Here is a 13,099-nt window from a genome sequence, read left to right on the forward strand (position 1 = left end):
CACAGTAAATTACCTCCCTTGCATTGCTTGTTTGCCAGCATTCCTGAGAGCAGAGCAAGACTATTTTTCCAGAGATTTAAACTGAGTTTTCAAGCAACCCTGCATGATTGCACTTCAGCAGCACCCACCAAAGATGCTCTGCCTTGCCAAGGCTTGCCCACCTGGTGGAGTTAAACCCTGCACAGTGTCCCAGGCCAGTGTTTCTTTCAATCTTAGCCCCTAAGTACAACTCCTCCCCTCTCTTGCGTGAGTGCGGGTTGAGATGGAGCTGGAGGGCTGCAGGGTGAGGTGCCCCCACTCCTGTCACCCACCAGTTTCACTTAAGGACCCGTGAGGTCACTGGTTTCTCAGCATTCACGAGCACATAGGAAACATGAAAATGGAACTACAGAAAAAAGGACGGGGCAGAGATCCCAGCAGAGATGAAGTCATGGTAAATCTGTTCCCACTGTGCTGAAAAGGGACCCATCAGGGAGAGGAAGTCTGCAGACAGCCCACACCACTACCACAACATGACTTTCACCACGGTGCTGCATGTCACAGCCCTGCTCCTGCTGCAAGGTAAGCAACATACTTTTACCTTTCTTTCTTTTCTAGCAATCCAGCCTGGAGAACTCCATCTCCAGAGCCATACATAACACATCATGCACAACACAGCTTTGCTTTGTTGTTTTCATACTGACAGTGCTGAATTGTCACCCAGCTGCCAAAGCTGTGGTGCAGACAGGGTGCTGAATTTCAGTTGACTCCTAAGCCCAGGATCAGTGAGAGCAATTCACCTCCCAGCAGCTGGCAGCGTGCTCGAAATGGGAAATTGAAAGAGTCTTCCCTTAAACATGAGTAGGAGATTACAGCTTACTTTCCATGGCTTGGATATTTGTATATACCCTTGCTCACATATTTCTGTAAAAAGAGACTAATATATTAAGTCAGAGTAATTTAGAAAGCACTCACAAAGTACTCTGAAAATGAAAAGCACTTTAAATGCTCGGCCTCCTTGCTCTGACAAGAAGATGCATCTTATCCCTGCCTTGCTCATCTCTTTTATACACAAGAGAGTGTGCAAGGTTCACATCTGACCGTGTGGAAAGAGGCAGAACAGCTTTCTATAGCTCAGGATTTTCAAATGACAGCTCTGGTGCTGGCCTAATAGTCTCTCCCTTCTTAAACACTAAAGCAGAAACCCTAACAGTGCTATTGCTGACACTTATGGTAATAATCTCACACACAAAGGTGTGATTACAGAGGCCACATCCAGCCTGTATGAACAGCAACAAAGCATTGTTTAAACACAGCACACAGGATATTTTATTATCATTGACTGTATTTAACAGAACTTGGGCCTTAAGAAGCTGTCAGCCACACTCCAGCTGACAAAGTTCTTGCTGTGCCCTTTCAGCTTGCTGCAAATCAGCAGCTCCCCTCTTTCAGAGTGCACAGCCCCTGATCCCCAGCACTGCCAGAGAACACTGTGTGACAGATCTGCATCTGCTGAGCCCCACTGGCTGCTCTCAGCCATCTCTCACAGGACCTCAAGAAGTAGCTCAGACTCCCATTTGTACATCTTCAGCCACAGGTCAAAAATAACTGGTTAAACAGGATGTCTCTATAGGTTTTAAAGATAACTATTACATGACTGAGCGCGTGTTCATTACTGCAACAGTGTGTTTTCTGGTGGCTAAAATAATAGCAGAGGCGTGTACCACCATGCTCTGATGCGCTGTGCCATTTCTAGCAAGAAACTGCTGGCCTGTCTTGCTAAGGAGGATGGGTGCATTGCCACACCTGATGGCAGACATTTTTCCAAGTACTCAAGGCACCTACGATCCCCACAGCATAAGAACCTGGCTTTTGGAGCTGGCACATGAGCATCTCCTGCCCCACAGTGATTGCACTGCAGTGAGCACAGCAGCTAGAAGACCATAGCCATGAAAAGCTGCCCCATAACGGGAGAGAAATTTGACATGGGAGTCGTGGTCTGCATGAAGCCATGGTCTCAAATGGAAATTACATGCATGCTCCTTTCTGGGGGGTACTCTTTTCTGCTTTTAAAAAAAGTAAGTAACATCTCCCATGTTCTCTGTTCTCTAACCTCAAAAGGTGCAACTTGAAAGACCCCACACTGCTGCTAGTGACAGGAAAGAGCCACTACGCAGTCACTGTGCAAAATATAGAAAAGCACTGTGGAAAACCACACACGAGGCCCTCTCTGCTCCTTCACCAATGCTGCTGGTGACACAGGCTGTCACAAATTGAACCCCTGTAAGGCTATCACCCTTTTGCAAACTCCCACAAGTTGCATGCACCCTGTGAAACAACCTGAGAAACTGCTTTTAGCATCAAAGATCAGGTCCAGTAAGAATGCCCTAAAATAGCTTCGTAGCTGTTACATTTTAAAATGTTTTTAAGAAAATGAAAGCTTTCCTGAAGCCCAGGAGGATTCATTTCCCCACACCACAGTGCTCATGTATGCAGTAGGAACTTGCAACAGACAGCTATCTGAAAAATAAGATCAAAACAGGAATGAAAAATAAAACCATCTTACTGCCTATTTACTTAACTCTGACCAGGGCACTGATCTCAGTCATTTCTCCAGGGCACGCTGTGTCTGGAGAAAGCAATTCATTGCAGGTCATCAAATACGTTCTAAGTGTATTATGTATCTCTGAATATCCTGAGAAAAACACATTCCAGAGCACCTCTGTAAAATGAACTGGGAGGACTGAGTGAAATTTCATTTCAGTAACCCATGCCAGACCAGGTTTGTGCATCCTGCCTTCAAAGCTCCTTCCAAGTGTCATACAGGAGAGGTAATGCTGCAGCCAAAGCCTCATTTCCAGAGCTGACAATCATTTGCAGCTCCTGCTCAGTTGCACATACCTGCAAATCAGGTTCAACAGCCCCAAAAAGGAATAAGGAATAGGAATAAAAAAGATTCATATGGAGAGAACATGTGCATTAAGGAGACTGCTATCAATTCATTGACTCATGTGGAATAGCATCTCGTGACTATATCTGGCTGCTCCGGGAAGGAGAGGGAACAAAGTGCTGGTACAGGTTCTACTTAGTGACTGTGGTGGCCTATCTAATGATTGTGAATTAATTCTATCAATACAATCCTACAGGCAAGTTTACATCCTCAAGAAAAGGAAAGCTGATATATTGCTTCATGTAAAACATCGACACTTAACTTCACCTCACACTGTAATGGTTGTTTTTTCCCCCTCTCTGTGGCAGGGGATTTTCCAGGAGCTGCCAGTGAAACCGTAATTCTGCAGGAAGGAGAGGACCTGAACCTCCACTGTACCCTCAGCGATGACAGCAGAGCTGCCAGGCAGTGGCTAAACCCCCGTGGGTTTGCCATTTTCCTTAACAATCACCGGGGTAAGTGTGAAACCCCAGCACAGAAGTTTCCACATGGAGCAGAGGGGTCAGCCAGCAGTGGGCTTTCCAGCTCCCATCCGGGGCTGCTCTGACTCACCAAGTCGCTGCTGGGGTGGTTTAACATCAAGCCCCTTTCGGGCAGACGCTGATGAAATGGAAACCCCCACAAGAGTGGTCTGGCAGTAGAGCTTTTAGTGATGAAATGCGTTCACCATCAGCACCAACAGGTTAGCACAAAACCCACTCAGAGAGACAGAGGCAGACTTGCCTGAAAGCTCTGGGCTCTCTTCTTCTCATCAGGGGTGAGAAGTGCATTTTGATAATGCACATTTAGTGCATCAAGGGGGGAGATGTTTAGAAAATAAGCAATGGTTTCTAATATGTGTTGACAGAGCCAGAGATACTATTATTGCCTTCCCTTCCATTTCCTATATCTCATCTCCCTCTGCTTGAAGTTCTGCTGAGCTGACACAGCAATTCAACAAGGTCAGGGAAGGAACACATCCACGAGTATCTATAGCAGCAGACTGTAACTCAAGCAGACAAAACAGTATCTGTGTTAAACCTGATGATTCAGCCAACAGTGTCAATATCCACAACCATCCCTCAGCAAGATGCATAATAAACAGCCACAAAGACAGAAGAATTTGCAAAGCCCTCTTATAATACAAAAGAGAATCGTCCTTAAGAGAGGAACCAAGTTATGCATGGACATTTTCAGCTTTGATTCTGAATCACCACCAGGAACTTCTGTCCCACTGCTTCCCCAAAAGCCACTTTGTGAAGCAGTTTCTTCCTCTTATTGTCTACAATTCTTAGATTTTATTTCACCACCACCATGAATTATAGCACTGCTGCTATATGTGTCTTCCATCACTATATTTCCAGAAGACCTCATCTAAAATGTTAAAGACAGTTTTTGAGATTTATTTTTTTTAATCCCTAACGGTTGATTCACAGCCCCAGTTTTAGTACTCAGTGTGACTTGCTGGCTTGTCCCCAAGATTTTCAGAGGAGCAAAGCAAAGACTAGAAAGCCCAGACAGAAAAAATGGGACTGCATAGTCATCTCAGAGACAGGCTCTCATCAAGCTAATTAGGTAAAGCCAGGACAAGAGAAATAGGCAATTAATAAGCTGTTAATGAAGAAGTATAGGCTGACTGTGGTGTTCATTTACACACCATAATATACACCCAAAGAAGGGAAGTGATTTTTTCAAGGCCAAAGTAAGGCTTGAGAACTAGGGAATAAGGAAGGGAAAGTTCATGCATCTCTGCTCTGTGTTTTTTATTCACGAGTCAGATCACTGTTCTGACTATGTATCATGCCCTCACACCCCTGTGTTTGCTTATATTTGTGTGCCTAAAGATTTCAAGCTCCCCAATGATCTTAACACCTGGCAACACAGGAGTAAGACCCCCTGGTTGTGCAGAGGATAGGAGGCAGCTCTGAAGGACAGAGTGCTTCACCTTTCACTTGCCAAAACAAACGTGGCAACAAGTTTTAAGAGTACAAATAAAGTAGTACATATGCTGTTTTCCCTATTGGCAGCACACACACCCTTCACTTCCACCAGCTTACTGCTGCCTCGATGCTAGTACAGCACCAGCTAAAAATGCTTCACACTAGAACTGCTCAGTTATGTCAAGTGCTGATGAAAAAACAAACAAAAAAATGCAGTAGGCAAATCCGATCTTACACATTTCTGCTTTGATTATCCATCCTCCTATGTGCCAACAAACGTAACATGCTGGGTTTTGTTTTCCTTACAGCCTTAAGAGATCAGAGGTACAAACTTATCCATTATTCAGAGGATGAACTGTCTATCAGACTCTCTAACATAACGGTGCACGATGAAGGCGTATATAAATGCTTCTACTACAGCATGCCATTCAAAAGAAAGATGACAACTGTTAAGGTATTAGGTACGTTCTCTGCTCTGTTCTACAAAAACAGAATAACAATGCCAGCTCTCAACTCCAGGACTGTATTTTTGCATACAATTGTACAGTACTGAGCACAGCACAATCTCAGCCTCAGCTCAGCACCTCCCAAATAACACTACATATGCAGCCTTTCATAAAACCAAGTGCTTACTGCAACTGATTCTAAATCTTCTTCATGCAGCTGCTCCTTCTAAGCCTGTACTGCAAGCATCCCGAGACACAGAAGGAAGCGTTACGCTGTCTTGCTATATCCAAGGATGTAAACCACAAGCCCAGGTTACCTGGCTGTTGGATAATGGGACACAGCTTCCTGGTAAGTGCAAAGTAGAAATCATTATGTTGCCCTTATCAGCCTTATTTATTAGTCTTATTTATCCACGTGTTCACGTTCAAAAGTACTGAAGGGAGAAACACCACCAGATGAGACTCCCACTCGCCATCTTCATTTTGTACAACTCAGGCCCTGGTGGTACAGGTTAGAAGGAAAGTCAGCACCAAATACTAGTGTTTGTGCAGGGGAGAAGGCACACCTGATGTGCTCACATTCAGTGCAAGAATGACAGCACTTGGCACTAAAATCCATTGAGAATCTGAAGTGAAATTCCACTGACACAAAATGAAACTGAAACTCTGGAGGCACAATTTGCAAAGCCCAAACGTGAAGACAGTTAATAAAACCATTTTAACTGCTTCAATTTTGTGACTGCAAGAACAAAGCTCAAGAAACACAGCCTGCACCCCCCTGCAGTGGCTACAGGCCTGCACACATCTAGGTGGACACAGAAGCTAGAAATGAAGACTAGAGAGGTAAAAAAAAAGAAAAGAGAGAAAGAAAAACTGTTGAAACCTACTACTTATAACAGCCCAGCATACCACACAGACACTAGATACCCTCCACAATATACACAGCCAAATAAGCATCTTTCCATTTAGTGCATAAAAACCTACACTTACCTTCATATCCTGCTTGTATCTTGAGGCCTGCAGCACAAACACCAGTAAGGCTTTGGGGCCTATCATGCTAACGAGAACTACCTGGCCTTCAACCTCACGTCCCACAGGCAGCTGGGAAATTAAGCATCAGAGGGGTTATACTGTGTTTGTCTGTTTAACTTAGAGGTGGTTTCAGATGAAGGGGTATTTGCATGAAGAAGTGCTGATTCACCATCCAGCCTGTTTGTGGCAGATGCAAATTAATGTTTGAATGGAAAAATAACTGTCCTAATTTGGTGTCTCCCAGGCTTTCTGCACGTGCTTTTCCCTTTTTGCAGGTGACTCTCTGTGAGCAAAACTCTCTTCTCCCCATACCCACCTCTGCCCCATTCTCAGCTTGAAACACTTGCTGCAAATATTTATACTAATCAGAAAATAGCTAATACATTTTAATTACTGACAGCACCTCAGTTCCACCAGGGCTCAGCAGGGGCAAATCAGCTGTAATTACTGAGCTGTTGCTGACAATCAAAGATTATTTCCTTTCTAGCAAAAACACTTTGAAATCCTTCTGAGTTCTTGCATGACCCCATAGGGGACAGAAAAGAGGGCTGAAAAATACCAGTCAATGTGATACAACAAATTATCCAGCTAATTTGGAAAGAAGGAATTTCTTTCATTTAAGAAATAAAGAAGTTACCATGGTAACAGATAAAGAGAAAGCACTAGTTTGTTTCCAGAGAACCTCTACTGTAGAAGCAGACAGTCAATATTATTGTGCCACTATGGGCATGTAAGGTAAATATCTGAAAAAAAAAAAGTCCCTGTCCACCAGAGCAATTCAGACATGTCTCCTTGTGGCACATGAAATTCATCTTTCTTGTCCCACACAATATAAATGAGTAGAAGTCAGTACACCTGGAGGCCTGAGAACTACGTCAGACACATCACATAGCCCTCTATCTAATTCATTACAGCATGGCCATTTAACTTTGCTTCACCTCTCCCAGAAGTAAAAGTGGGTGTTGAAGCTGCATTATAGGGATGATGGAGGATTCATACAAGATTTAACAGATTTGGATCAGTGTTTATTACAAACACTGCACATCAACAAAAATTTAACAACTTCTTTGTATGTTTGGGGGTAACATGCAGAGCTATTAAGACACAAACTCAATGTCCTCAGCAGCAGAATCCGAACCCTTTTAGGCCTCAGTCATGCTTCCAACCAGCAAGTCCTTGCTCATCAGGGCCCCAGCTACAACAAGGCAGTTCATTCCACTCAGTAAGGACAAGTGCCAGTGGGAGTTGGGACATCCCACTGCAGTCCTACAGGCTGTGCGAGCCCTGCAGCAAGGGAATTTCCCATGTGAGTCACGACATGAGCAGAGGCTTTGGGTTGGGAGCAGGAGGGGCAGTGAGGCCTGCACTTAGCTACCAAGGAAGAAAACATGACCTTGCAGTCTTTGGGCTCCCATGCAATCCATTTACAGAATGACTGCTTGTGCGGAGTAATCACGTGCTGCTTTAACACAGCGAAGTAATGCAGACTGTGCCTGGAAGGTTTTCCACTAAACTGACTACAAAGCACCTCAATGTTTTCTTCCCACGGCTGTGTAGGTGACACCAGACACAAGTTAGAAGCCGACGGGAAGAAATGGACCACAACCAGCACGCTGACAGTCCTGGCATATGGGCCCAACTCAACAGCCAGCTGCCTCGTCCACCACAAAGCACTGCAAGGAGGGAAGCTGACCGTGCCTTTCCATTTTGAGGACATCCCCGAGACAGGTGCTGCAGCACTCTTTCAACAGTGGCTAGCACATTTTAGCCCTCAAGCAGAGAAAGTCATGCAGTTGCACATGCAAAACTGAAACACATGGTCTACCACTCCATGTGTGGAATTTACTTTTCCAAGGGAGGGCCAACTGGGGCAAAAGAGGAACTCCAAACTAAGATTTTATGTGCTTTTTTTGGAGTTCCTAAATACCTACTGTTGCTGTTTTTCAGTGGCAAACACAACTCCTGCACAAACTACACTAGAGGTGGATACAAATGTCTCTGAGAACGTGCAGCCTACAGGTAGGCACCAACAGCTTGGCCTTTTGTTAATTAATACACAGATCGGATAACCATAAGATCTATCACAAAGAAATACTGTACAGTGTCTCTATGTAGAGGTTGGGCTGCAAATGAATAGTTGCTGTCAGCACTGAGGAATATTTTGCACAGCATTCAGAACTTCGTTTTTTCCCCCAGTGACCACAGCGGAGTCAGATCTGAACAGCAATACAGACTTCTCTCCAAGCTACCCACAACATAATGGTATGAGTTTCACTTTCATTTTTTACTCATTTTACAGTGTTAAATATACTATGAAGGCAGGGGAACCAAAGGTGGAAAGGTAAGACTATAAATCTAACCACAGCTCAACATAGGGGACTCAAGCAGCCCAGAACACAAAGAATACCGCAGCAGGTTTCATTTCCATGGACTGGGTTCAGTGGTAAAGTGTGACTTCTGATTTTTATCATGTGTTTGAGGGGTTTTCCTTCAGGATCAGAAAAAACAACTGTCCCTTCTGCAGTACCAGAGAATCCATTTAGCATTATTTAGCAGCACAGCATCGATGACAGTCTAGTAAAACCACCAACCACCTGTCACATCTCCTTGTAAGTTTAGACAGGCATTTATTAAACCAGGGCAGAAACACTACATGGAACAGCACTGTAAGTCATCTTACACACAAACACATGACTTAGAAAAGCAGCATTTCTTGCTTGTGAGGGAAGCCATAAGAGCAGGCAAACCCTCTCTCATCAGATGCAGCACACTTACATCAACATTGGCAGCAGCCAGACTGGCTGCTCTCCTGGAGGGTCAAAAAGGCATGGTGTGAGCTGAGGCTGGGATTTCTCAGCATGGTTGCACTAGGTGGCACTGTGCAACAAAGATTATCAGCGCATATAGACGGCTGAAAATTGAAGCTATTCTACAGAACTGGTTCCAATAGGAGAATGAAGAGCTGCACCACACAAATCACTTGACCCAAACCCACCAAAGCAGGCACACACATCTGCTTAGTGTTACAGAGCAAGCAGTGAAAAGTCAACTGACTGTTTTAGAGAGAACTCTTTGTTTATATTTCTTTAAAAGTGCTACATCAGTGATTACAAACTTCACAGCATGGCTACATCCTGCTGGTAAACAACTCTATGAACAGTAAGAGGGAGCATAAATCTTTCAGCACAACGTGCTTATGTACCTGGTAAGGAAGAAAATGAATGTAAAATTTTGCCAGACACAGCATGTGTTACCATTTCAGTTCTACCAACCAAAGTTAATTATACCAAGGTGTACTGCCTATGTGTGTAAGGAAGTCAGAACTCACCTCTATTTCTGCAGGGCCTGGAGCAACATCACCTGCAGCAGGAGAGCCATCTGGGACGTCAGCTCGCCACATCCCTAATGGTACATTACATCATCAGACATGCTGTGGTGATGTCCCCAGGACAGCCATTCCTTCATGCTGGGTGATTTCATTTCTGAAACCTAAAAGACAGCAAAAGTTAATCTTAGATAGGAATACAAAAAGAAAAAAAACAGCTTTAAGGAAAAAAGATAGCTGCTCATTCTTGTATTTGCAAGCAGGCAATGCAAACTGAGGGAAAGTCCAAAAAAATAATTAAAAGTCAAAGCTCACCCTCCTTTTAATTTATCTATAAACGAGAAGTATACTCTGGGGATTTTCTGTTCATACAGCTTATGCAGTATTTATATTAAAAAGAAATACTGTGCTAAGAAAGTGAACATAGAGTTAAGAGCTCCAGAATTCTCTTTCTGCTACATTACCAGGTGCTCTGACTTCAAACCTGTTGAAAAAATACGGAATCTTCAAGCATCCCTTAGCCCTCCTGAGAAATACCATTCTCCTTTTCATCTCTCTAGACACTGAAACAGCACCCAATGGCACAGTCACAGAGGAACTTTTCAGGACAGAAGCCTCTTTCCCAAGTGAAAATGTAACTCTGATTTCCATCGTCACCTTTGGTAAGAACTAATAAATATTCTCATAAATATATTGCTGCAAATATGCAGCAAGCTTTCTAACACCCTCTTGATCAAGCACACATCTCCAAAGCTAGCTTCAGTACACTAGGGTAATGCTGACTTGCAATGCAACCATTTTTACCATCTAGAAAAAAGCTAAATGTTATCATCTGTTGTGTGAGGGCTAAGTCTGTTGACTTCAATTAGGTTTTCATACAACTAGAAAAACAGTTGAGCTCATGACTTAAAATTGAGCCCAGCAAGGTGTATTTTGCTTTCCCACCATGCTCATCCAGCCTGGTCCAGGATACATCATTATTGTTTTAATTACCAGAAACTCACAGGAAGCTCTTTAACAACACAAACATGCACCTGCCTCTTTAACAGAGCAAGATGTGAAATCTGAAGGCATGAGTAAGAAGGAGAAGCATTTCCTGCTGCCACTCTTGGTGGCTGTTCTCATTGTCTTGCTGCTTATCATTGTGGCGCTCTTCACGAAGAAGCTGATAAAAGCTCGCGGAGTTTGGAAGAGAGGTGAGTGACAGCACTGTCTGAGTAACTGCTTTACTCCTGAAGGGCCAAACAGCAAAGGGACTTGTTAAGAGGAGATAAGACAGCTTCTCCAGTCCTCTGCTTAAACATCCTTCTACAGACAGCAGCTGTGACTTGTTGCAAACTGCTGCCAAGGATTCCCCTCTAACCAATGGCCTCAGATCAAGCTTCAGCCTACACAACTCAACTACATTGTTTTCCTAAGCATATCCCTTGTGAAGGACCAGAATTATGGCACTCTTATTTTGCATTCTCAAAAGACTTTGATATTCAAGGAAGAGAGTGAGGAAGGGTCAAGGAAAAATCTCATCATCATAATTATATTTGATTTTTGCACAGAAAATGAAACTTCAGACCAGACACTGGAGAGTTATAAATCCAAATCTAATGAAGAAAGCCAGGGCCACGAGAAGAATGGACAAGGTAAAAAGCTTCAACCAGAATCAGTTAATGTCTACCAGATAAAGTGTCACTACTGACCACAGCAGAAACAGATTGCTGTCCACCTTACTGCACAGAGACACTTCCAAATTGCACATTGTAAACTGGAATACTGCAAAACTAAGCCTTTCCTACCCTGAGGTCTACCACAGAGACCACAGCTTCAGCAAGGTGAAACAGAGCTGTACAAAGTTAAAATGATTGTTTTTTTATTGAATACTTTCAATTAGATAATCCCAATGGTTCTATCTAAAAAGTTTCTGTATTTAATGTGATGAAATGCTATTAAAAACATCATAAGTGGTACATGTGGTGAAATCAACTGTTGTTAAACAATCCTGAATACCCTGGGTGTTTCATCATTCTATAGCACTATAATTAATATATGTTTCATGTAGGAGCTTCTGTCTTTATTAAATCAATAATAAATATCTATTTATCTTTCAGTTGTCAATCAGAAGTCCAACACGCAGTATGTAACAGAAGGATATATGGAATCAATACAGAAGGATCCAAGTGAGAAAAAGACTGTAATACCTGAGGAACAGTTAGCATGTGGAAAAGAAACAGACGTATAGTGAAGGGGTCCTCCTGGCAAGCCTGCAACACGTACAGAAACACCACTGTTTTCTGATATTTATGTTTCAGCATTCATAAATCAGTATGATTTCAGAGAGCAGATGTAGAAAGGGTTGCCTGAAATCCCAAAGACAATTTGGATCGCTTTCCTCTGAGGATTGGTAGATGGGGACAGTGCTCCTACAAATGAAGGCTGCAGTCCTCAAAGGATTTAACTCATGGTTGGACTGGATGATTTCAATGATCTTCTCCAATCTTTTTGATTCCATGATAATCAATCATTGCCAGAAGTAAAGGTCCTCAATCCACCCTAATTGCTATAGGGTCCTGGCAATTAGTCCCAATGACCACAGGATATGCAGATACTCATGATCACTTCTACCACTTCCCCTGCAAGCACAGGACTGACCGGGAAACTTCAGGAGGCAGAAACCAATCGGGACTTCTAATATCTCATTCTGGCAACCAAACCTGGGCACCCAGCAGTACTTAACCAAACATCCCGATCTCAAAAGTGTTTAAAAACAACACGGCTGTCCGCTCGGAGTTGGCAAAGAGGAACCACACGGTGGCATTTTGCAGCCCAGGGGTGAATGCAGTTGCCTGAGGTGAGCAGCAGGACATTCCCTCTGCAGAGTCCCACGCTGCCGTCAGTGGGGATCTCTCTCTTCTTTTGTAGGATCCTTGTGCTGTGGCTCTGTAAGGCACAACCAGACTCCTGAAACAAAGGGAACGTTCTGCAGGAGAAAGCTGCATTTATTCTTCTCGATTATTCCTCACAGGACTTACTGCTGAGAACCGGTGTTGGGCACCAAATTAAACAAACACCCTTGACATGAGCGCTAGAAATATTTCACTTGTATGCGGAAAAATGAAAACATTACTTCATTTTCGACCTGGGGAGGGTAAGCACTCTGCCCACAGGGACACACTTGGCAGCTCACAGGGCAGAGCGCGGCCCAGCTCAGCCTAGGGGCCAGCAGCGACGTCACAGCGTCCACAGCCGCTCTGCGCGCCCGAACGGCGCTGAGGCAACGGCGTTATCACCCACAGTCCGCGCCGCGGCGACCGAATCTCGCGCTCGCGTTACCCGTTTCTCCGCACCCGGTTTTAATAAACCAGCTTGAAATGAGCGCAGCATTCACGTGTTTTTTATTACATCGCAGGGAACCTCTCGCTCCTTCCTGGGGTCCGCACCCCGTAACCACGTCCCA

At 43.9% G+C, this 13,099-nt stretch overlaps 1 protein-coding gene across 1 annotated transcript; it reads left to right on the top strand.

The window, feature by feature from the left end:
* Nucleotides 1–313: 313 nt before the first annotated feature.
* Nucleotides 314–12,243, top strand: CRTAM (cytotoxic and regulatory T cell molecule). The gene is made up of 12 exons (XM_065738504.1): nt 314–561; nt 3,238–3,384; nt 5,157–5,309; nt 5,512–5,643; nt 7,884–8,054; nt 8,274–8,345; nt 8,523–8,588; nt 9,669–9,734; nt 10,212–10,313; nt 10,701–10,847; nt 11,205–11,288; nt 11,754–12,243. The coding sequence occupies exons 1-12, from the start codon at nt 513–515 to the stop codon at nt 11,882–11,884; spliced, it is 1,320 nt and encodes a 439-aa protein (XP_065594576.1). The 5' UTR covers nt 314–512; the 3' UTR covers nt 11,885–12,243.
* The last annotated feature ends 856 nt before the right edge of the window (nt 12,244–13,099 follow it).

This window comes from Cyrtonyx montezumae, unplaced genomic scaffold (genome assembly GCF_038088225.1).
Source record: "Cyrtonyx montezumae isolate F1298 unplaced genomic scaffold, pur_monq_1.0 scaffold_22, whole genome shotgun sequence".
NCBI classification, from domain to species: domain Eukaryota; kingdom Metazoa; phylum Chordata; class Aves; order Galliformes; family Odontophoridae; genus Cyrtonyx; species Cyrtonyx montezumae.